This window comes from Dermacentor silvarum, chromosome 3 (assembly GCF_013339745.2).
Source record: "Dermacentor silvarum isolate Dsil-2018 chromosome 3, BIME_Dsil_1.4, whole genome shotgun sequence".
NCBI classification, from domain to species: domain Eukaryota; kingdom Metazoa; phylum Arthropoda; class Arachnida; order Ixodida; family Ixodidae; genus Dermacentor; species Dermacentor silvarum.
Genome location: NC_051156.1, coordinates 97,223,561 through 97,249,673, shown reverse-complemented (window position 1 = coordinate 97,249,673; position 26,113 = coordinate 97,223,561). Strand labels below are relative to the sequence as shown.

General features: G+C 49.3%; 1 protein-coding gene and 1 pseudogene across 1 annotated transcript; both read left to right on the top strand.

Annotated features, from left to right (window-relative positions):
- The first annotated feature begins 912 nt into the window (after positions 1–912).
- LOC119444583 (uncharacterized) lies at positions 913–3,066 on the top strand. Its single transcript, XM_037708957.2, has one exon. The coding sequence runs from the start codon at positions 913–915 to the stop codon at positions 2,701–2,703; it is 1,791 nt and encodes a 596-aa protein (XP_037564885.2). The 3' UTR covers positions 2,704–3,066.
- A 535-nt stretch (positions 3,067–3,601) lies between these two features.
- Positions 3,602–7,416, top strand: LOC119443931 (uncharacterized; annotated as a pseudogene).
- Positions 7,417–26,113: the final 18,697 nt, after the last annotated feature.

Genomic DNA, 26,113 nt, shown 5'->3' with positions numbered 1-26,113 from the left:
CATACCAGTAAACACTGCGCACGGCATGTACCGTCATTTCCAATCGGTGCAAGAAAGCATCTTTGCATCGCGGTTTTGGCTAAAATAGAGAAAGAGTAAATTTCAAACGCTAGAAAATTTCATTTCACTTAACGGGCGCGTCCTGGGTGCGACTGAATGAAAGCAGTTGCCTTTAGAGTCCACATGCCGCGTAGGCTTCGATGCGCGCGTCCCCGTAGTCGCCGATCACAGCGCCGCCGCTACTTTCGCCGCCGCGATAGTCGCCCAAGGTAGGGTGGCTATAATTGGGAGGTGTGAAAAGCGCGGCGCGTTTCCCTTGCCAGACAGGGTCCCTCGGTGCGCCGCTGCCGCTAGGGGCGCTGCTGCAGGGGGCGCGGGGCCGTGCCGCCACCGCTGTCGCAGATTCCCTGTAGGACAGCATCAAGGGGTTGCTGTTGCGTCGTTTTTTTTTAATCGGTTACGTGATTTTTATTCACGTGGGTCATGCATTTGTGAGCTGTAGTAAAGATGCACTCTAAAACGAAGAAGAAAACTGAACGCTGGTGTTTCGTTCCTGAGTGCAATTCTGGGTACCGGTCGTCCGCCGAAAAAGTATTTGTTCCGAGCACCAGGAACGCGCGGTTGTCGACGGGAGCGGACGCGCTTCACATCGACTCCTGCTATTATGCCAATCAACGCAGCGTTAATTTACAGTTACCGCGATATAATCGGTACCAAAGTGTGCGCGAAGGTGCGGGGCATCGACCGGTACCAGTTTTGACCAAGCGGTACGTGATTTTCTCGATTTACGAGGACTCTTCTCTGGTGCGGTGCGGACTTTTTGCTAAGCCTAACGTAGGCCTACCACGAGTACGCCCACCGGTCGTGACGGGCCCGGCCGCTAGGCCTAACCCGGCGATGAGTACGACCAAGATGGCATCCGAAATGGAAGTGGTCACGTCGATGGAAGACAACACGGAGTCAACGCTGAGCATCGGCAGTTTCGGCGGGCGCACGTGCATCGAAGTTCACGGAGAGGACATTACACCGGAAGAAGTCGAAGGCTGGTCGGCCTCCGGCAAGCGCATCAAGCAGATCATGGCCGGCAAGGAAAACGGTGAGTCCGCCACCATTACTCGCCAGTCTAGACCCAAGACCATGGCCAGCTTTGCTAAGAGAGTTGCAGCTTCGGTAACGAAAGCGGCGAGGATGCCGATAGATATGCCGAAAGAAGACACCAAGGTAGTCATGAGACCACGTGGCGGTCTCAACGTAGCGAAAACGGAGGCTTCAATTATCATGTCGGTCGTCAGGACGGCGGCTCGAGTAACGAAGGAAGAAGCCAAAGCAGACACCATCTGCACAAACGCGCAGCAAAACATCATCGTGGTCAGCGCCCCGGACGAGAGGCGCGCCACGCTGTACTCTAAGGTCAAAGCCCTTAACATAGGAAGTAAGACATACGAAATCAACGCCTACCGAACGGCGCCAAACGGCACGGTCAAGGGAGTCATCCGAGGTATAGCCGTAGACGATACCCCGGAGGAGATAGCCGAAAACATCGTGAACCCCTACAACCCCCTAGCGGTGGAGGCGCACATAATCGGCAATACAACCACGGTGATAGTACTTTTCGCTGGACAGAAAGTACCGAACTACTTCAAGTATGGCTCGATATTGGTCAAGTGTGGGCTTTACCGCAAGCACTTTGACGTGTGCAAGCAATGCGGCAGGGTCGGCCATAGAAGAGACGTATGCCCGAATACCAACGCCAAAGTGTGCTTTGGCTGCGGAATCGCGAACCCCAGAGGGGGTCACGAACGCGAATGCAAGCCCAAGTGCAAGCTATGCGGGGGACAGCACACAACGGGCGAGAGGGAATGCAAAAACAAGTACAAGATGCCGTACGTGGTCAAGAAGCGGCAATGGGAACGCAAGATGGAAGCCATGCAACAACAACAGGACCCGGAAAGCTCTCCGCCGCGACGAGCGTCGCCTGCCGAGAGACCCCGCGGGGAATCAAAGCAGCGCGACAGCAGCCCCAAAAGGGACGACAGCAAAATAGGCAGGAGCGCCAGTCGCCGCAGACCGTCGCAGTCGGGGGAGAGAGGCTCCTGGGCCGACGCAGTCAAGGCAAACATGGCAGAGAAGAGACAACCACCGGCGCAAAACGCCGCGAAGAAGATCCAAGAAGCGAACGGGGTGGAGAAATCCTTGAGAGACGAGAACGAGAAGCTAAAGCGGAGAATCGCTGAACAGGACGCAACCATCAAGGAAATCAACGAGAAGGTAACGACATTAATTGCGATGCAGCAACAGCAGCAGCAGCAGCAACAGCAGCCGAAGCCCGCGCAACAGAGGAAACAAGAGATGACCGAGGACGAACCAGAGGTCGAAGTAGACCCGAGAGCCACGATAGCGGCAGGACCGGCTCCCAAGAGGAGAGCCATAGAGGGCGCCAAAGAACGAAAGATAACGGAGAGAATCGAAAAACAGGGCGACAGACTCGACCATCTTGAGGCGACCAGCAAGGTAACCAACGAACGCCTCACCGCGCTCGAGCAAACGGTTCAGCAGATGACAGCCAACATTCAGAGCACGATCCAGAACATGATAGCGCAGATGCAAACACAGCTGCAGGCGCACATACAGGCACAAATGCAAAGTATGGAAGCACAGATCATGGCCAAACTGCAGCAATCATGGCCGGGACAGCACGCATAGCAGTAACCACACCGCCAGTGAGAGACCTCTTGGTCTGGCACTGGAATTGCAACGGCTTTACCGGCAAGAGAGCGGTGCTGCTGCAACACTTGCAGCAACAAACGAGGAAACCAGACGTAATAATGATACAAGAAACACACAGCGAAGAGACACCAAGACTCCCGGGCTACCGGTCGCACGACAGCCCGCCGAGCGAAAGGGACACGTCCAAGGGCAAGGGCAGAGGGGTCTGCACCTTCGTTAGGAAAGGGATCACCTTCATGGAACACGAACTGATCGGCAGAAGCGCCATCGAACACTGCACGGTGGAAGTAATTACGGGCAAGAAGAGGAAGGAGAGCACTTTCCTGGTGAACGTCTACAGCAATCCGTCTCACGGACAAGAGAAGTTCAAGGCACTACTTCACAAGGCGAGTAGAGTCGCGGGGAGCAATACGCTCCTAGTGTGCGGAGACTTTAACGCTCCGAACCAAGGCTGGGGCTACCAAAGAACGACGGTCAAGGGAAGAGAGCTGATGCAAGATGCCACCGACGTGGGACTGAACCTAATCACGGATCCGGTCTTTCCCACCAGAATCGGTACATCGGTTACGAGAGACACCACTCCGGACCTTACCTTCATCAAAACCGAAGGAAGAACGAGACAAGCGGAATGGAGAAACACGGGAGAAGACAAGAGCTGGGCAGCGATCACTACATCGTGGAGGTCGTCGTACCGCTCGAAGGCCAAGGCAACACCGGCATAAGGAAGCATCGCATTACGGATTGGGACGCCTTTCGAACGGCACTACCCGCGGCGCAACTGGACATTATGGAAATCGAAAAATGGGCGGCTAACGTCGTTGAGACGACGGAAAGAGCCACCAAAGAGCTGGAAACGGACGAACGAATAGACAAGATGGACAGTCGGCTCGCCCACTTGATAGAAGCCAAGCAGTCCATAAAGGCGAGGTGGCAGAAGCAACGAACGAACCGAAGTCTAAGGAAGAAGATCGCCGAGCTCAACAGGCAGATCGAGGCTCACTGCAAGGTGCTATGCACCCAACAATGGAACGAGGCCTGCAATGAAGCCGACGGACAGTTACACAAGGGCAAGACGTGGAACATGCTGCGGCACCTCCTCGACGAAACAAAGACCAAGGGCCACCAACACAACAACCTGGCCAGGATCCTACACAAGGCAATCTATCTGCGAACACGGAGAGGACAAGATCAAGCGGAACTTGGACGCCAAGTACCTACCGACCACCCCCACGGAAAGACACCTGGATTACCAAGGCAACGAGAACGAGACGCTAGATCGAGACATGGGAAGTCAGAGCTGCTCTGCAGGATCTCAATGGCAGGTCCGCCGCGGTTCCCGACCGAGTGACTAACAGAGCGCTCAAGAATCTCAACGAAGCGGCCATCGAAACGCTCACGAAATTCTACAACAAGTGCTGGCAAGATGGAAGGCTACCCAAGCAATGGAAAGCAGCCAAGACGATCCTCATCCCCAAGCCTGGCAGACCACCAAACATAGAGAACCTCAGGCCGATCTCGCTGACTTCGTGCGTGGGAAAGGTCCTCGAGCACGTTCTCATGAACAGGTGGCAGCGTTACCTGGAAGAATCGGAGCTCTACCCGAATTCCATCATAGGGTTTCGGAACAAGCTCGGGACGCAAGACGCCATGATCTTACTGAAGAACGAGATCATCGACGATATGACGGCCACCAAGGACAACAGAGCCATACTTGGGCTGGACCTGCAGAGCGCCTTCGATAAAGTGAGGCACTCGGCTATCCTGGCCCAAGTATCCAGGCTAAACATGGGCAGCAAGACATACGAGTACATCAAAGACTTCCTGACGGAACGGACCACCGAAATCTGCGCGGGAGACCTGCAGCTCGAAGAGAAGAAGCTGGGCAGCGTCGGAACCCCGCAGGGCTCGGTGATCTCCCCGTTACTCTTCAACCTCGTGATGATCGGGGTGGGCAACCGGCTAGAAAGAGTAACGGGAGTCCGGGACACCATCTACGCCGACGACGTTACGCTATGGGTACCGGGAGGAAGCGGCGGACACATCGAGACAACGCTGCAGGAAGCGGTCAACGCCATCGAGGAGCAGCTGGACGGGTCTGGACTCGTCTGCACTCCGGCCAAGTCAGAGCTGCTGGTGATTCCACCGAAAGGAGCGGGCAGGAAAAGAAAGAATATGGAATTCAAGTACGAGCATCCCAAGATCACGATCAAGACGGCGGGAGGACAAGTAATACCGGAAGTCAAGAAGATTCGAGTGCTCGGGCTGCTCATCGAGCGAAATCGAGTAAACGGTGAACAAGCTCGCGGGCAAAGCGGCCGCGGCAATGAGACTCATCAAGAGGGTGTCCAACAGAAGAGCGGGGATGAAGGAGGAGAGCCTGACTAGGCTCGTTCAATCCTTTGCAGTTAGCCACATAACGTACGTCGCCGCCTTCCACAACTGGAGGCCTAGTGAACGTAACAAGATAGACGACACCATACGCAAGGCGTATAAGGCGGCACTCGGTCTCCTCGGGAGCACGAGCACCGAAAAATTCATGGCGCTGGGAGTCCACAACACGCTGGACGAAATAGCCGAGGCACATCATCATCATCATCATCATTAGCCTATATTTTATGTCCACTGCAGGACGAAGGCCTCTCCCTGCGATCTCCAATTACCCCTGTCTTGCGCTAGCGCATTCCAACTTGCGCCTGCAAATTTCCTAACTTCATCATCCCATCTGGTTTTCTGCCCACCTCGACTGCGCTTCCCTTCTCTTGGTATCCATTCTGTAACCCTAATGGTCCACCGGTTATCCATCCTACGCATTACATGGCCTGCCCAGCTCCATTTCTTCCGCTTAATGTCAACTAGAATATCGGCTATCCCCGTTTGTTCTCTGATCCACACCGCTCTCTTCCTGTCTCTTAACGTTAGTCCTAAGATTTTTCGTTCCATCGCTCTTTGTGCGGTCCTTAACTTGTTCTCGAGCTTCATTGTTAACCTCCAAGTTTCTGCCCCATATGTTAGCACCGGTAGAATGCAATGATTGTACACTTTTCTTTTCAACGACAGTGGTAAGCTCCCAGTCAGGATTTGGTAATGCCTGCCGTACGCACTCCAACCCAATTTTATTCTTCTGTAAATTTCTTTCTCGTGATCAGGGTCCCCTGTGAGTAGTTGACCTAGATAAACGTACTCCTTTACAGACTCTAGAGGCTGACTGGCGATCCTGAATTCTTGTTCCCTTGCCAGGCTATTGAACATTATCTTTGTCTTCTGCATATTCATCTTCAACCCAATTCTTACACTTTCTCGATTAAGGTCCTCAATCATTTGTTGTAATTCGTCTCCATTGTTGCTGAATAGGACAATGTCATCTGCAAACCGAAGGTTGCTGAGATATTCGCCGTTGATCCTCACTCCTAAGCCTTCCCAGTCTAACAGCTTGAACAGGCACATAGTACAGCGCAACTCGAACGTCTCTCTGAAACGAGAACCGGAAGACAGATACTGCGGGACCTTGGCCTCGAGCCGAGCGAAGGCAAGCAGCAGAACAACGTACCTATACCGGATAGCATCAATAGAAAGCTCAGGGTCTGCCCGATCCCGAAGAACGTCAACCCCGAGCACAACAAGGAGCGGAGGTTGGCGAGGGCCAGGGCTCTCGTGGACCTCCACGCCAGAGAAGAAGGCGCCGTCTACGTGGACGCGGCGGAGTATCGAGGCAGCAGCGACGCATACGCGGCTGTGGTCGTCGGAGCATCGACGGGTGCAACGAAGACCGCAGCGAGCGTCCGGACTCGAGAAGCGCACCAAGCGGAGGAGGTGGCTATCGCCTTGGCCGTCTCCGACCCCGGATGCACTACAGTGCTGTGTGACTCTAGAACGGCAGTGAAGAACTATGCCAAGGGTATGGTATGTAGTGAGGCCACGCGCATACTGCGCAAGGTCGAAGACATCGGGCGCAAAAGTGCTGCTGTGATCAAGTGGTTTCCGGCCCACATGGGCAGTGACGTGTCGGAACGCGGGAACGCGAACCACAACGAGACGGCCAACGCGGCCGCGCGAGGACTAACCAACCGCGCGGCTGCAAACATGGCCGACTCGGAGTGTTTGTCGCGGTACAGTGCCAAGGACAAGATGACCACCTTCAACGAAATAGTCAAATGGTACAGACTGAACAGACAGACTATGCCCCCACCTCACCCGGGGCTTACCCGGAAGGAGGCAGTGTTATACAGACAATTACAGACAGGGTCCCTGCTCACCCCGGTGCTAGCTAAGCACGTGTGTCCGAGTGTGTACACGAGTGACGTGTGTAGACTGTGTGCGAAGGAGAGAGCTACCGCGGCTCACATCCTTTGGGACTGTGGTATAAATCCGAGAGAAGCCAGTGAGAAGACGACGATCCCGCCGCAGCTAGAGGCTGCAACGAGGATCTACTATCAAGAGACACAACTCAAGGCCGTCCAGCAGGTCTCGGCAGCTCTAGGAAGGCAGCAACCTAGCGAAACCGAGGATAAGGGAGGCGGCACCCCCCGGAAGGGGGCGGCGGCTCTCTCGGACCCGCGGAAGTAGCGAGGGAGCAAGACCTCGAGGAGCATAACGCACGAGACTGACGTAGTGGCCGCGTCGCGATGAAAGCTCGTCCTCCCTGCGTGGAGGGAGCCTAATCGACTCTGCAGGCATTCTCAATAAAGTTATTCTCTCTCTCTCTTCCGAGCACCGGCGTTATACCAGCGTGCAAAGACGTGTTTCAAAAGTGGGCTCGCGCAATACCGAGATCTGACAGGCAACTCCAAGAGAAGAAAGTAAACTTCTCTTGGAAAGTTCTGCAAAGTTCAAATAAACTTGTTCCTGCGTGCATGTGTTCTACAGCAAAGCTATCGCGGACACGATCCTCCAGGATCGTGTCCGCGTGTACAAAAAAAAGAAAAAGAAAACCAGCATCATCAGCATTTCGGCTCCATGTGCGTGGCGGTTTCCCCGCAGTTGTGCCTTACTACGGGTGTCAAATTACTCAAGTATTATTGAGTAATGGACACAAGTAATACTTGTATTCCATTACTTCGTTACATTACATCCATTACTCAAGTAATACTTGAGTAATGGATTACTAACTTGCCCGGAATGCTGCTCTCACAGGTGTCAAAACAGATGAGTAACATGCCTGATAGGTCATGAGATCAATAACATCATATGCTCGTCAGTTACGTCACGATTAACGATAATAAAATCACGTGTGGTGCATACCCGCACTGGATATGCGCGGGTATGAGCCAGGGACAATAAAGAAAGAGAGCACGAAAGAAAGGAGGAAGCTAAGAAAGAAATCACGTGTGGCTCATACCCGCGCTGCTGGATATGTGGGCATGAGCCACCGCGAAGAGGAGCGGGAGAGATCTCGTCGGCGTCGCGGGCGGACTTGACGCAGCAAACGCACTATTTGGGCATCGCGCCGGGCGAAAACAAGACACCGGTGTCCTTGCTCTTTGACTAACATGCCGAAGACGCTCAATATTGTGACTGGCTGATGAAGAAGACGTGTACGATTACTCCAAAGAAGACGATGCGCTTAATTTCGCGAGCTAGGCGACACCAACAACTACCATCTTGTCAGCCGCTACAGTTATAGTAAATATCCTGTAAATATATTGCTTACGTCTTTTCCCCCGTAACAATAAAGATAATCAATAAAGATAATATATAAATTCACTATAGCAATATTCACTACAGCAGACCCACCATAGTCACAGATTCGCTGGCTTCCATCTTCACAATAGTGGAAGGGCTCTGGATTTCTTTTATTTCAATTTTCCTGTGTGCAGAGAAAATGTACACACAATTTTGAGACCAGTGGCATGTAACGGGTCTAAATACATGTTTCTGCAAAGGCGCAGGCAAGCATTTAACAATGGGACTAAGCATTAAAAACATGGTTTGAATTAGTTGAAGCGATTCATAATTGTAATGGGGAAAACGGCATGACACTAAAGTACATTGGAATTAAAATTAATGCTAAGTTGCTATCTGGAAAAGTTCTGAATAGAGAGTCTGGAATAAAGCTTTTTCCTGACATAAATGTTTGGTTAATTTCTCTATAGCTGTAACTATAATGCATAAGCTAATATATTCTTTCATTTGCACTATTGACGTTTTTTTCAGCGGAACATGTTTCCGCAAAGAAAAAAAAAAGGTGGTGCATTTCAACCCTTGGCTAAATGTTTACATTGCGGAATGCAAAGAAAGATCCGTGTCATGACATTTCTGCACCTGAAAGGAGGAGCCTAACACGATCCGAATGAATGTGTAGCTCTCTGATACACTTTCGCTTCTAAATCAGGTGCTCTTGTGCCGTGTCGAACCGCGTCATCAAATCCAGTTTCTCGTTGATGCGCGCCACGTCTCACTCCGTCCCCTCTCGACGGGCATGCTTCCACGGGCATCCGAGAAGAACAAGCTGCGCGATTGGAGTGTGCCATATGTTAGTGCAGAAGCTCAGAAAAAAAACACTTAATACTCAGAACTGGTGCGCACAAAGTAGCACGAGCGAGATTCGTCGGGCGCGAGCAGCGCTACGCAGTACGCCGTCTGCTCCACTCTACTCCCGTCCTGGCTTCAACAACAACAATACTCCCGTCCTGGCTTCAAACAACAAAGAGCTTCCCCTAGAATTATCGTAGATATTTTCTTTGGCAATTTCGTGCTTCAAAGTTCTGTATGTTCCCAGTGCTGATTTCGTCTGCATCTGTTTTCCATAGATCCCGCGTACAGCGCCCCTTGCGGCACCGGCGCGCTTTGGGGACCGGTTTCCGCGGCCGCTTTTCACACCTCCCAATTCTAGCCACCCTACCCAAGGACGCGGTTGTTCCACTGACCTATTCTAGTACGCTGTAACCCGGCTGGGGAGGAAGGCCGCCATCTTGCCTGTCGCGTTGCACGTAGAGTGTACTAGACAATGGTCGAGTGGACCGAACGGCGCTCTGCCGCTGAGGCGCCGCGTGTGGAACATTAGTGCGAGGGCGCTGCGAGCGAACTGGATAGAGGCGGAGACGCGCTCCGCGGCATATTCAACGTACTTTTGCTGCGGGCGCCGAGGCCGATTGCGCATAGTACGCTCTTAAAATAGCGCTTTATTTCAACTGCAGCTTTGTGTTTACACCATTTTGCCAAGCATATATATTTGAAGCATAGATTATGCAACGCGACGTCTTCAAATTTGCTGTCGTTGTCAAGCGCGTCGTCTGCTAGCGAGCGCGCGTTCGCTACGCGGACGCTGGCCGCGCCCTGTTTTTCTCGCAGAACCTCTGTGCAGCACATTTTTTAATGGTTTAGTTGCTTCGGTGCGTCCATGACTCTTGACGGCCGGTGCCAAATGTAGTTTTAGCCAGGTGAACTGCTGTTCTTACCACTGTCCTCTAAAAGTAACTGGTATCTCCGCACCATGAAGGCTACGTAAGAAAATTTTATTATTGATATCGTGTCATTTTACACGCGCTTCTTGTTGGTGGATATTGATCAGGGACAATGATCGAAGAAAATAATAATAGAGTGAAATAAACCAGGTTTATTAACTGCGTGGCGCGAACAATGACGAATGTATTTCTAGGTAATTAAATCAAACGGTACATAGACATATATATTTACGATATATATATGTAAGGGAAACAATAACAAATATTCTAAATGCAATAATTGAAAAAGTGAGAACTCCCGACCGGAATAAGCGCACGTGTATGCAGTGACAAACACACTTATTAGTGAATACTGGAAATAAAACTCTCATTCGCAGAAATAATACTCATAGCAGGCAAAACCATCTGATATCTATATATATATAGATATATATATATATATATATGCGTGCGTGTGTGTGTGTTATCATTATACTGTACGACGCCGAATAGTCATTTCCGTTCGAATGTAACGCATAACAGCACTATTGAAATCTCAAAGGTGAGCGACTGCATGCAAGTGAGGACTGTTATTCCGAATGATGTTGCTGCCGGAGAGTTAACGGACGGGTGTTAATAAGTCCTGTTTAACAAGCTCCTAGCTCTCATTCAATATAAACGACCCATTTTGTAGCAGCCTGTAAATCTGCTAACTTGATTCAGACAAGAATTTTTGACAGTCTCACCATGTTTGCCACCCATTAAAAGTGGGTGCCCCATGGGGTACCGCACTTATCTTCAACGAACGCAACAGATCTGCACATACCTCTACGTGTATGTGAGATATGCCGTTCCTTTAATTGTTTCATTATGGTCGTTATGATAGTGCACCGGATAACTGAACGCAGCCGTTTATAATACACAAGCTGCAGAGTTGAGTGGTCATACATTTGGGAACGGCATTACATTTACGCATGAAATATAGATTAAGCGTAACACGTTTTTCTCGGAAATCAGACTCGAGAATAATTTGTTGTTTTTACATCCCCAGAAATAAGCCGAAGAACGCAGCCACCTGCTTTCTTTCTTTTTCTTTTTTATTGCGATAGCAATTATATGGACACTTGAACCGGATTTCTGCCGTCGGCGTCGTCGTCGCCGTCGCCGTGAGGTTCCCTATAGATAAAATCTTCGCCGCGCGCCGTATGCCCGAGAGGAAGCGTGCGGGGACGCGCGCTATCACGGAGAGCGAACGCACTCAATCTCCCACGCGCAAGCAAGGAAGCAGGAAGCCAGCACCGGAGGGAGCAAGGGGGGGGGGGGGGGGGGCGCACTTCTCTGCCAACAACCGCGCTCGTCGCTCGCTCGCACCGTCTCTTATCTCCACACGGCATTCGCCGCTCAGTTTCCGTTGAAGCGATAGACCGCACGTACCTTCGCCCGCTGCGGCGTATGCTTGCTGCCAGCGTTTTGACAGTCGTTGTCTGCTGTCATTCAGTGTGATCTCTTCGTGTTTGTGCGCGCTCACACCACGCTTGTTCATTCCGTTCGTAATAGTCGGGCCACATTTTCCAACGCACGCTACACACGCAATGCTGCCCGGATCGGCAGTGCAGCGCTACAGGTGTGTCCCTTCGCACGCGCTGCCCACGTGAAGCGCTTCTCATCAACACCACCGTTTCACACGCGCCTTCTCGTGGTCGTCGCGTCTCTCTTCATGTCGGTCTACTTACGCCGCAGCACACCTGCTTACTTAATCAGCTCATGTTTACTACAATTCATATTGCTACCAAAGCCGCTCACCTTACTTCGTATGACATTTCTGTGTTGCTATCGCATTCATTGCTTCGCCCTTAGGGCGAAACTGTGACATTTTTTCTATATATGCGAATTGTTGGGTTTTACGTGGCAAAACCACGATATGATTATGAGGCACCCGGTTGAGTTTTTTCCACCTGGGGTTCTTTAACGCGCACCGAAATAGAAGTACACGAGTCTTTTTCCATTTCGTTCCCATCGAATTCCGCGACCTGGATTGAACCCGCGAGCTCCAGAATTAGCAGCGCAACACTGTATCCACAATATAGGCACTAATTAGGCTACCGCGCAGGCTTTCTTTCGTTTTTTTTTCTTTTTTGAAGCATCGACTGGAAAAAAAATTCCATGTACGGCTTACGGCCAAACATTAGCATATAGAATGGCTAACTAAAACCGTTTGCGGCGCTCGAGGTCCAACTGTAATAAATGACCCGTACCAATTACTCCGCATTCTGTTACGCGAGAAAGGTGGAAACTTGAATGGAATGTTGCACTGCAGTTTACTCTTTTTTTATCTATGCCAATGCTTCCCGTAAATCTAAGTACAAGGCGCCGGATGGGGCAGATATGCTTTACTTGATTGAAGCGGCAAGCAGGAAGCTTACATATGTTGCTTCGTCTGCGTTTCGCAAGACCTACTGATAGAAAACTATATGCGCAACAATACACACGAGAGATACATGCTGCTTGAAGAACGAGAAAAATATTTTTTCTCCAAAGGGAACCGTACAATAACAGAGTAGAATGGAAGCCGACACTGCGGCCGCAATGTACGCGCAATCACCGAGCGGCATTAGAAAATAAAAAATTAATAAAGAAGAGAAAGGAAAGGAATTTATTCTTAAGGCATAAATGCATGTCATATGCAATTATGAACCCCATTTGATGGGTCTGAACGCAAATACCAGCGCGCGAAGTAGTACAAATGACCCTGCCGAGCAGTATCGCCAGCAGTTTCCAACGGCGCGACCTTGATGCGGCCCAATCCACTTCGACCGCAGCGCCGCCCCAGTATTTTTCACACGTCGGGCGCCTCACTGCAAAGCATGCGCTGCCCCAGCCGCTCGTCCCACTCGACCATATTCTAGCACACTCTAGTCGCAGGCGACGCTCATCGCCATACAGTTTCTCACTATGTTACCTAGAGGGAAAACTGGCGCTGCTGCGCTGTGGTATCCATGGGAATGCCGGTATATTGTGACTTCGGATTGGCATCGTTCTCGGAGAGCCAAAAAAGCCTTGAAGACGCGCCTGGCTAGCGCCGTTCCGTCTGTCACAGTGATTCATTTCCTGCTAAAACAGCACGTAAAAAGCTGCTTTAGCTTTATATTACACAAACACATGTTTTCTTTAATTTTGAGGACTTACTATTAGATGCACAATTATATGAAACATAAAAAGTATCAGCTGGCCGCTAAAGTTGGATGGCAGACGACCAGATTATCGCTCGCTTTGGAACAACTTGTCGTCTGTTCTTGCTTTTCTTCGCTTGATTCTGCATTGTAGGTGAGTAAACTTTATTGAGAGATGTAATATGGGTAAATGAAAGCCTTTTATGTAGATTTTACTTTAAGAACGCATAATTTGTGTAGCCATATCCACATTTTAGACGAAGCCTCATTCAACACCAGCCAACACAAGCCTCGCAGACACATATCCCGTCATTCCCATGAGGGCACGGCGCCCTTTAAGAAACTCGCATAGACGGTGGCGCCAGTTTACCCTCTAGGTGTTATAGTGAGAAACTCTATGCTCATCGCATCGGGCATGTTGCGGGCCTTGCCGATGCAACAGAGCGTTTACCTGGAGAACGCTGAGTTCTTGCATTAATTTGTCAGTACGCTCTTTGTCCTTTGCAACGTCCATGACCTTTTAAAATGTGAACTCGTTGCCCATCTGTATAAATCTTCGCCGTAATGGGTTTGACAGCAGTCTGTCGATAATTTGATATCTCAAGATAGCGTGCGTTGCTGTCCCAAACCCGCACGCATTTGCAAGCCTGGGGAGTTCTTTAAGAAATGCCGTAGTAGATTCCTCTGAACCCTGTATCCTCCGCTTGAACTGCAGTAGTGTAACGAGTTTGTCCTCTTCTGGCGCAAAACACCTGCCGAGTACCGCCAGCGCCTCTTCGAATAAATCTGCTGCCTCGGCGTCGCTGGTTCCCGCGACGCCAATCACGCCAGGAAATTGCCGGCATGCCGAGGCACTGAAGGAAAGGAGGTGGAGGTATGGCGGCGTTCATTGTGGGTCAGGATGGAAAGGCAGGAGATGAGGCGGAGGCAAGACGCCGGAGAAGTCTTGACCCAAGCAGGGTTCCAGAAGAAGACGGAGGAGGAGCGGGAAAATAGTAGGGGCAGGCAAAAGTAAGGTGAAAGGGCTTGCCGAAGACAAGGAGGTAAAAAAAACCTTTTTTTCAACCTCCTTGGCCGCGGAAGCAATATCACAGTCGCCGATATACATTTGGCTGCGATGCATTAGGATTGTCCTCGTCGCCAATGTTGTGGCGTGGCGGCCACGGATGCCACGCCGGGCACGTAGGAAACGCAGGGCCACGCCGGGACGGCGGCCGATCAACTGACGCAGACGCAGACAGGTACCGAGGCGAGGAACTCTTATAACGGAGACAGCTCTTTATATAGGCGGGTGATGATGATGATGATGATGATGATGATGATTTATTGGCATCCCCTTTGAAACGGGGCGGCGACAAATAGTCACTTAGCCTGCTAGGTGACTATTTCAAACAAGGCTTAGATTCAAACAGCGCCCCCTGGGTGCGGATTATGTGGGTTTCGAAACCGAAAATGCTACATCATAGTCGCCTACCGGCAACATACCAGAAATTTTTTTTCTTGCCGAGTTTCAGTATTCCGTACGAAGTTTCAGGCTAAATGTCATGGGCCAACACTGAATGGCATGCAGTAACCATCATTGGTTAGTTTATAGCATGAAAACTGGAAGAGGAAGAAGTTTGGCTGCTACCCACTGTCCTTTAAAAGCATGGTCAGAGGAGACATGATATTCAGCAGCAGGGGTGTCACACACCTGATGTAAACCAAATGAAATTTACCCCTGTGGTTCATATATGCTGAGCGCTGTCTATACAAATTGAAAATCAAGCCCTAGATTGCCTGGGGTGAAGCCCAGTTCCAATTTGCTACCCCCTATTTCTGAAAAAAATCCTCCGCAAAAACTTTTTTATTGGGCTTATTCTTTATGTGTTTTGGACATTTGATAGAAAATAAACATTTTCAGGGTGTTTATATGTATCGTTATTGAAGGGTTAAATATATTGCTACACGCGTGTGATTTGAAGACACATATTTCGCGAGCATGTGTGTGAGAGTGCGATTGAGACGTAAGGCTCTTTGTTTCCGGATGGTATGACGTGGATAGCTTGTGCCTCGTTGCACAGGACTGGAGGATGTCTGTGATAACTTGATAGGAATGTCCGGCCACGGTCTGTGAGAAGTTGTCGTTGAGCTCCGTGTAGTAAAATCACGTCGCGTAGAAGAAATTGGTGACACCGCTGCGAAGAAAATCGAGTGATGGCGCCCGCGCACCTCGTTCAAACAACCAAATACAACAGGCACCTGCCGGGGTGGCTCAGTCAGCTAAGGCGTTGCGCTGCTGAGCACAAGGTAGCGGTATCGAATCGCGACTGCGGCGGCCGCATTTATATAGAGGCGAAATGCAAAAACGCCAGTGTGCTTGCGTTGTAGTGCTCGAACTCCAGGTGGTCAAAATTAATCCGGAGCCCTCCACTACGGCATGCGTCATAATCAGAACTGGTTTTGGCACGTAAAACCCCAGAAAGAATAAGAAAAAATACAACAAGCGTGTAGCAATATATTGTTTGTTGTCCTCTTAATGCCGGTATTTATAAATCTAACATTATCAAAAATGCAGATATTAATAGGAGAGCGCCGTGCTAAGTGAGCTCGCAGTCAGAGCTCGAGCAAATGCGTGAAAATTTAAGCTATTCTAGCAAGAGCGTAGCAGACGACAAAGGTGAGTCCCCCGCCAGACATCAGCGGAGCGTAAAAGCCCGGAGCGCAAATTCGCAGCGCCGCTCTCGGTCGCGCACGACGCTAATATCAGTATTTTCTCTGATCCACGCCGCTTCCTTCCTGTCTCCTAAAGCTACGCATACCATTTTGCGTTTCGTTGCTCTTTGTGCGATCCGTGGGTTGTTCTCGAGCGTCTTGGTAGCATCCAAGTTTCTGCTCCATATATTGACACCGGCAGAATGCCATGATTGCACACTTTTCTTTATTGCATAACTTCTCCCTATACGGCAGATAACCGGTGATCTAATGAAGTTACAGAAAGGGTGCAAAGCGAAGGGACGCGCAGTTGAGGACAGCCGAGAAGTAAGCGGTGTGAAGTTAGGAAATCTGCAGGCACAACTTTGCATCAGGTACCCTAATACAGGAGCAGTTGGAGAACCCCGGGAGATGCGTTTCATCCTGCAGTGGAGGCACAAATAGGCTGATGCTGAAGGTGATGCCTTTACTGTCTTACCAGTTATCAACCTCTTAACACAGCGAGCTTTCCGGATGTTTCTACCGATCGGTTCTTCAACGCCTGGCGGGAGGCTGCAGCAGCCGCCATTCACCAAGCGTGGGCCGACCCTACGATGACATTGAAAATGGATATGGAGAGTGAGGTGAACGGCTTCTACTACCCTACAGATAACGAGATCTCCATCCCGGCGCCGACTCTGCTTCAGAATATATTTTTCACTGAAGGTCCCCCTGCGTTCAACTACGGCAGTTTCGGCACGGTGAGCCACGCTTGTTACATAAAGAGCTCTGCGAAGAAATAGAATTTGTTCTTGCATACCTTGTCTAATGCCCAGTGCAATACTTTAACGTTTGCGAAGGCAGCAGTGTTTGTGTAGTCTCAGCAATTTCCTTGCGGATTTCTCCATGTTGAAATACAGCAGGCGAAATAAATGATGCTAGTTCTTTTGAACAAACACTAAACGAAACAAACCAAAATTGGAGAATGGAGCTAACGGTGTCTGGATATTTTAAACTCATCGTTAGCTTCAAAGAGGCATCTATCTTTCCGAAATTTGATGCTACCATATTAGAAGATCTTGTGGGAAAGATAGCAGAGGTGTTGTTGTCCACGCATCACCGGAAGGAGTGTCAGGGCTCGTCGCTCTTTGGGGCCGACGAAAATTTGAAGCAAAAACGTATTTCACTCCTTTTGTGACATTAGAGCCATACCGGCGTCTGAGCGACAGTGCTCTAAATGCTCCTTAACTACAAGAGCCAGACAATATTAGCATCCGGGATCTTTTGGCACCGCATTTACGACGCTGACATCTGGCAAACCAGCGGGCGGGCAATGCCACTGAAACCTTTATCGGCTCATTGGTTGGCGAGAAATTCAGCCTGACAGCCACCTGCTGTTCTCTATACCGTTAGCGAGCGGCACCCATTCACAGTTCAAAACTGTCCCCTTTTCACCACGTGCTCATTTTTTCTCGTTTTGGGCCAGATTGTCGGTCACGAGCTGATGCATGCCTACGACGTCAATGGATCCGAGTATGACGAGAATGGTCAGCGAAGAGGTTGGTTCTCACCTGAAACAGCTAAGCGCTACGAGAACAACACGCTCTGCTTGCGTCACTCCATCAGAACAGTGAGTAGAATTTCATACCAAGCTTGCAATGCACGCAGGCCAATGCAAAGCTTGTATATCAGAACTTACGTGCTACAAGTAACGCGGCGATGAACTCCCAACCAACTGTTGTTGAATGACCAATCACGCCTTACTTCATTCCGACAGATATCAGCTTGATCTTCTTTTGTAACCTCAATGGTTATTAACTTCCACTTGCAGCCTATTCAGGGAGGCTAAAGCGTTCACACGTAAAAATCGAAGGTAGCTTTTCGAGTACTGGAGTACGCTTACAGATGGTCAATACTTTCAATTGCTCTGCTTTTTTTACAACGCAATTCAGTCTAACCGTTTATTTACCATATGATGAATTTTTGTCCTTAGGTAATTTTTCCATAATGCTTTGCTAAACTTTGTGGAGATGAGCGTTGAGGCAGCGCGGCCGGCTCTGCATTTGACAAGCAACACCGAGCAGCAGCAGCAGCAGCAGCAGCCACTGTTAGGTTCGGTACAACGTTGTTACGACGGCCAGAAACGCACACGCGCTAGACAGCCGGCTTATTGTACCGTGCAAGCCGCGACCGAATCGTTCATCGCTTATTTTAGGCACTATCGTTTAGAGTGAGCTACTCATTGGCTGTGCGAGCGTCAATTAGAGCACTGCACGGGCTCGGGCTTAGCCGAAAGCCCGGGCCCGGCCCGGCCCGTGGGCCGGGCCGGGCCGGGTAGAGGAGTTTTTTCACGGGCCCGGGCCGGGCTCGGGTTTTTTGACGCGGGCCCGGGCCGGGCTCGGGCTTTCTGCGAGTTATTCTCGGGCTTCTCAACTCTGAAAAACATCTATTTTTTGGTCTCGGGCCGGGTTCGGGCCGGTGTCGAGTCGGGCTCGGGCCGGGCTCGGGCTTAAGGTAAAGGGGTGGCGGGCCCGGCCGGGCGGGTAACGTAGAATATTTCCGGGCCCGGGCCGGGCCCGGGTCTCGCCATAAATGTTTTGATCGGGCTCGGGCAGGCCGCCCAATGTAAAAACGGGCCCGGGCCGGGCCCGGGCCGCAAAAATCGGCCCGTGCAGTGCTCTAGCGTCAATGGGTATGAAGAAAGAAGTGGCGTGCATCTCAGCTTAGCGCAATCGGGCTCTGGAATCTGTGGAGACGTGTTCGCAGACTCGGCTGTGGTTCTCAAGAAAGCCACCGACACCAGAAATGGCCGAGGTTTAATCTTTTTCTGGTGAACCAAGGCGAGCTGTAATATTTAGGAAGTTCCCGGCGCACGCCCTACAGCTCGAACCGTGCCCAGCGATGAGCAGTAGTTTGCACGCCGACCGACGAGAAGAGTCTCACAATCCCTTTGAGAGAATGTTCGTCACCCCAGTGATGCCACACCCTAGACGCTACGTCATGCAAGACTATAGTGTCTCCAGAATTATTCGATCGAGAATACCACCCCTGCACCTCGCGGCTCCTGCATGGCACTGACTCGACTTCGTGCCTCGTGGCAAGCTTACAAGATACCGGGAATATAACGACATGTGAAGCATATACGGAATCGAACCGGCCGCTTGACCATTAGAGGCACAGTATACTTCACGAAGGCCTTCCGCCGATCCTGCTCTTTGTTGCACCGGTGCATGGGCTTGCAAGCGTAGGTCGATCATCTTATTGCAAACAGCAAGCGGAGTGATCTCCAGAAGCCACAAGCTTTGTTCAAGCTGAGTCGTTCTGTGATCCTACAGGGCGCTGATGAGTGAAATTGGCACCGTGGGGTTTTCTTGTAATAGAGTCGCATACGTAAGTTCATTAGGCAATGAAGCACTTAATAGGGCAAGAATATATATATATATATATATATATATATATATATATATAGCTATATGTATATATACGGGGTATCTTATTTTATTAACACAAACTTTAAAAATCACCCGTGACATCTATCAACATTTTTCTTTTTGATTTAGATTACTCTCAAAGTGAGACATTACTTGTACACAAAAATTTAAGCGAATATTGGACTAGTTAATGTGATTTTATAAAACTTTGATTCTAATTGCATAATGCAACAAAATTCAAATCATGAATAGCAACCGGTTACTTTTAAAGTCACATCCACATGACACTAACTCTGAGAACAATACCAGTTTCGAAATATTTTTTACAGTTTTGAGTGTGTGACAAAATGCACTGGTGTTTTTATACCTTTTGAGATTAAATGCGTAAAAATGCTTGTTTTAGGAATTTGCGTGGAACAGTGCATGTTTAGGGGCAAGTTTGACTGAGCTTATCTCAATATTGGTGCTAGTTTCAAAGTTCGTTTTAAGTGCATGTGCCTTGCGAAATTCTTGGCTTCAATTTGTGTATTGCCATATGCGCACTAATAATTACCCAGGCAGCTCACCAGCAATGGTCCAAGCATGGCCCAATTCTGGCAGAAATTGGTACCAGTTTATAACCGATGTTGGCATATTGGCAAGAGCATCCCAATCCAATGCTGGTCCAGAGTTGACAGCAAGATAGGCCGAATATTATGCCAATGCCACAGCCATTGTTTTGCTAGCGTAGTACTAGCGATGAGCCATGTCATTGCCATTATTATTGCCAGCTTTCGGCCAATCCCCCTTGCATGACGAATATTGTAAATATGCTGGCTCTAGCCATTGCAGCCATTATTACCGCGGAACTTTTGCTAGTAGCATTTTTATAGCAATTGTCTCCATACTGGCTATATCGATTGTCGCTAAGAAAACGCGATATAAATATTTTAGGTCAATAATCCGAAGTCATCTACACATGCAAATAATAATAACAGAATACTCAGAGACAATTTTATAATAGTTTATTTACAAATAAATAAACAAAAACAGTCAATTTCCGTCGACCTAAATGGGTGACGCTGGGTTGTGTAAAAACAGTTTAGTTGCAAACAAGTGCCAAAGAGCTATTTCTCGTTAAGCTAGGTGGATGACGGTGGATTAGGCAGGGCCTTGAGGATAGGAATTAGGCAAGGTGCCGAGGACGGTGAGCTTGCCAGGGCTTTCAGGGCAGGGAGCTGACGTGGGTAGGCTGGTTGGTCAGCGCTCGGATGACGGCTGGCTGGTCAGGCGCTGACGACCGCGATAACGCGGTGGTTTCATTGCATGTGCTGCCACCGCCCACAGCGACTACCCCCTTATTTGGAGGAGATGCTTGCGCTGGAAAATAAAAATATTATCAGAGATGACGGACTGACAAACGTATTTGGCAATGTTTTCATGTTGACAAATCACCATATTGCAAGAATAGAATTGAAGCGAGACATTTCGACAGAATTACCTGTCTGGTTGGGAAAATAATTAGGAGTTTGATAGTGACTCCAACCGAATAAGAGAACTTATTAGCCCGACGTTTCGGAACCCATTCAGGTCCTTCTTCAGGGGGTATGCCTTGGATGTGGCGGTGGGCAGCTTTTAAAAATGTCCTTCGTAAAAAAGGAGCGGAAGAGAGAGCGGAAGGCGGTGAGACACTTGACAGGGCATCGTTTTCTTGACAGACGGAAAAGGCGAAAGGGTGGGGTGGCGGCGGTGTTGCTGGTCGGCGGGGATGATTGATGCTGGGGGCGCTTGACCAACGGAACTGCCGTTGACAGGGGGGATTGACATTTCAGCAGAGAGTTCGAAGGGGTGAATCGATAAATTTTGCGGCAAGAAATTTGTGAGGCAACATTGTTTAATATTTCAACATATATGGCATCTTTCGTAGAAGGTTTAAAAGAAAAGATTGACAACAAACAAAATGCGCAGGATCCGTCTGTCTTCTTTACACCCCACCTACCCAACGTAGCACTTCAGAAATATAAAAGTGCAACAAAACTAATTACAGGATAAAATGTCTAGTTTCAAATAGTGTAGATACAATGCGACCTTCGTGCAAAATGTCACATGTGAAATTCGAGAAGTTGCGTCAGGAAGCACTAGCAAATATAGGCATTTATTACACGTAAAGAAAAAAAATACTGCCGTGTGCGCTCGCGACAAGTGATGCTTGACCTAGAAGAGTGCGAAAAAGCCCGCTTCCTCGGAATGACTAGAAGGATCAGGCAGCACCCATGGCACGATAAAATCAAAGTTCTATAATTTGGGTAAAATTCACAAACAGGGATTATTCACACGTGTTCTACGCTGGGCACTATTCAAAGGCTGTTAATAAAAGAAGTTAGGCAATTACAGGCACTCTACTTTAGTCAGGGCTGCTTCAGTAGAATATATATCGCGTGATAATGCTTGGGTTGGCAGCAGTTTATAGCATTCATCCTAATACAGTATAAAAGAATTCTCACTCCAGCTCACAGCGTTTCTGTGCAGGAAACTTGATGGATATACACCATAAATGTATCAGAACCTAAATTCACGCGGGCAAGAAATAAATCAAATAAGATAGCAGATTTCATTGATTCTTTCGGCTCTGCGGTCACTTACTGCGACAGCATCATTTTGCAGCAGTGAAGACCACCATTTTACTTTCAATTGCCAGCTTTTTTCTGAAATCGTTGCGTTCCCCCACTACGGGGAACTCGACAATGATCTAGCACTTCTATGAAAATGTATTCGTGTAAATAAATGGCATTGGATAATATATATTATCATATATGATATGTAATCCCTGCACATACATAGCTATTTCCAATTTTAGTCAACCTAAATTTATAATCTGCACATCACTGCCCCAAGATTATAGCAGGCAAACGCAACATAACATTGCGATCGCCACGACACACCGTGCTCCAGGCCGTCCCAAATCGACAAATCAATGCAGTGCAGGTCAACATGAATGGAAAAAATTGCAAGGTTAAGGAAGCGACAAAGCTATATTAAATGTTAAAACTTCAACAGTAATATGCACACTAATCGTGGAATTAAAGCGGCAAGAAAAAGCGTTTGAGTAGCTGGACATAATATTTAAGGCAACATGTAGTATCCTGAAATTTACTTTATTGAAACAATCTTGCTTGTAAAGCACACAACTCAATGCGTCGTTTTCTAATTGGCTCCATCTAGCACATTAAAAATTTTCAACATGCGCAAAACAAATGCACTGCCGTTGTAAGGTCCACGTTCCTGTGTTTCCGAGTTCATCCCAAATCGAAGACGGTTGCCGCGAGCGCCGACTTTTTTTTTTTCACTTGTTGCCTTTAATTAGTTCTAACACTCACAAAACTCCGTGGCAAATTTGCTGGGTATTTTATGATGTAGGCTTTGCAGTAGGAATGACAACCGCAAGCGAACATTTTTTCACGATAGCAGTGTGCTGACAAGAACGGGCAAGACTGCAAGCAGTCGGGCCACACGTCGGTATGCTAGCTATGCATAGAAGGAAAGGGTACGAGGAAAGGGTGAATGAAGAAAACGGCGTAAACGTCACACTCTCCCCCGCTGGACTTAGGCTCACAGCGATCTTCAGGCGAGAGCGACGGAGGGAGACGAGAGGGACAATAGTGACTACACCCCCCCCCCCCCCCCGCCCCACACACCTAAACATTCCGCCCTGCCTGCACGCGCAGCCCATTCTACTTAGCAACATGTCTGAGTGCTTCATTCACAGCGCTTACCAGGCTTACGGGGGTGTGTGAGGGAGGGAGAGGGGGGTGGCAAGGTTGAAGGACGGAGAAGTACGCAGAAGCTGGAGAAAGACGACGACGTTTCAACGCAGACGTGGTTTGCTTGGGTTCCTTGGAAATTGCTCGACAGCAACGAAAATCTCGCCCTTATCCGGATACAAAGCTTCTCGGAAGCCTATGGGGATCTGCGGACTCTGGTGAGGACTCTCCTTTGCCTTGTCCTACTGATCGTGCTGGTCTAATAGACTCAAAACACGCACGGCTGGCGCTTAGGCCTAGTGCGGCCGCGCCGCCGCGCTCGCCCGACGAAGAAGTGTTTGTGCCAGATGTGAGCTCCTCATCTGTACCTTCCACTGGACTGCTGCGCGTGACAACATCTATGCCAACTATGCAGCAGCAGTGTACAACCGATAGCTCGAAGACACAAGATGCAACATCGAAGGACAGTCCACTTCGTGATGTGAATGTGAACCTATCCGCAATCGTGCCGACGGACACTGGTGACCCTATGGACGTGCAGCCCTCTGGCGGTTCGACGAATGCAGCCAAGCGAGGTCCCCCAGTCAACGTGCTTCAACAAGACGTCATCGCATCGGAGCAACCGGCAAAAAAGGTAAGGGCCACCCCAGACAATTCCTCCACGCCATCCCCTACGCCCGGTCCCTCTCAGTCTTACCCTACGCCCACCCCTTCTGAATCCTATCGAGTTCATATACGTCCCCTTTCATGCTACGACATAACTTCAGTAGCCACGAAATATGTCCAAAGGGTCATCGACCAATATCTTGAAACCACTGGATACAAAGGGTTCGCCGCATATAAATCTACCAACTCGATCACTGTGCACTTGGCATCTCTCAGTGATGTGCAGAAAATGTGCACTTTAACATCTATTCCACTGTCAGAAGATCAGCACCTACCTGTGCAGTGCTACTTTGCATCGGGCCCTAATATACAGAGGTGTGTCGTCTATGGCATTGACCCGGAAGACACCCCTGAGATAATATGTCGTGAATTGACGTCCACGACACACAGGGTGCTCGCAGCTAGGTTCATGGGCAAAAGCCGTACTTGCTTAGTGACGGTACAGGGCCCCCCATGTATTCCAGAACGGTTTTACTATTATGGTTGTATATTGCGACCTAAACCCTACCTCCCTCGGGCGATATTCTGCTACCGCTGCTTTCAACGTGGACACATGCAGGCTTTTTGCCCACAACGTACTATTGACCCAGAAAAGCTCACACCAGAAGGCCAACCACGATATCGATGTGGCTTATGCAAATCTGATGAGCACGATATGACAAGCACAAATTGTCCGACTAAACAGAAGGCCACAGCACGGATACGAAGGGCTGTACCAAAAACGAGTATAGTAACAACTCACAATCGTTATGAGGTTCTTGAAGAAGAGCCAGAGATGCTCATGGCAGAAGAAGCAGAAGCCCCAGAAACACAACTGTATTCTTCTGCTCTTAAACGTGGCAAGCAGTCGCAGACAAAGAAACAGAAATTACCGGAACCTCTGTATCAGTCGGATGATGACCATGATGACATTGACGCTCGGATAGACGCACTGGCCAGAGAGATTGAGCGACTACGCAAACATAAAGAATTGGTAATTCTGCGGCGTCAGAAAACAGGACCAACACGTAACACATCAACCAGTGCGAATGCCACAGTTACGCCTGGATCCCGTCCGGCACAACAGGTCAACCAAGCTGTTTGGGCAGCATCAACCAGTACGAATGCCACTGTTAAGCCTGGATCCCGTCCGGCACAACAGGTCAACCAAGCTGTTTGGACAGCAGTTTTAGATCAACTTGCTCAACTAACGTTGCTCATTCAGGATTGCCTGCATCATGGCTAATTCTCTGCATCAACTGTCACAGGATGGAATTCTACAGTGGAATTGTCGCGGCCTAAGCTCCAAGTTAGGAGAAATTAAAACCAAGCTTCAATATAATAAGCTACATGTATGGGCACTGCTTATTCAAGAGCATAATAAGCTATGCTCACTTTCCAATTTTAATGGGTATCATAACCCATCTATTAAAGATAGACGTGCTACTACAATGGCTTCAGCTCCCGGAAAAGCTGCAGTGTATGTATCATCGCATATTGCTCACATAGTGATTGATCTGGAGCCATGGTGTAGTGTTAATCAAGAAGTTGTCGGGGTCCTGGCACGACCAGTGAAGACTCCTGTCATTCTAGTGTCATTCTACGCCAGACCACAGCGCACACGCTTGAACTTGGGATGGATAGCCCATCTACGGTCTACGTACCCGGGAATTCCTATTCTCGTGGGTGGAGACTTTAATGCTCCACATACAGAATGGGGGTACAAGTACAACTCCCGAAGAGGATGTCAAGTTAAAAACGTCATGAGCGATGCCACTTTTACTCTGTTGAATCTTCACGCTGTGGCTACCTGTGCTGTACCCGCAGTATCTAGAACACACGCTCCAGACCTCACGTGGTGGTTGGGCCCTGGAATGCCGCAGTGGCGGGTGGAACCAGATACCTGGGGCAGTGATCATATGCCAATAATGATTGGTTTGCGTAGAACGTGCATAAAGAAAATTCGACGGCTTGTAACCGTCACGCATTGGGATAAGTTTCGGGAATCATCGATTGATAAAGTACCCTCAGAGCCCTCAGAAATTCTTCCCGCTTTGCAAGAACTGCTCCGAAGTAACACCACTGTAACCACAGTTGACGAAGAACAACCTCATCCGGACCTCGCTCTTTTGCAACTTTGGGCAAAGCGACGTCAGGCAGAAGTGTATGCGTCGAGGAATCCCGATGTACCAGGTAGCCGTGCACGTGCTAACCATATAGCGGCGAAGGCGCGTCGGCACGAAAAGCAACTTTCTCGACGACGATGGTATGAGTGGTGCGAGAATCTTGGATCAGGCATTGGAAACAGAGCACTTTGGCGTACGTTCCGGTCAATGGAACGCGGTCAT

Bases quoted from the DNA above. Each gene is read 5' to 3' on its own strand.
- LOC119444583 (XM_037708957.2), top strand. From the start codon at position 913: ATGGCATCCGAAATGGAAGTGGTCACGTCGATGGAAGACAACACGGAG.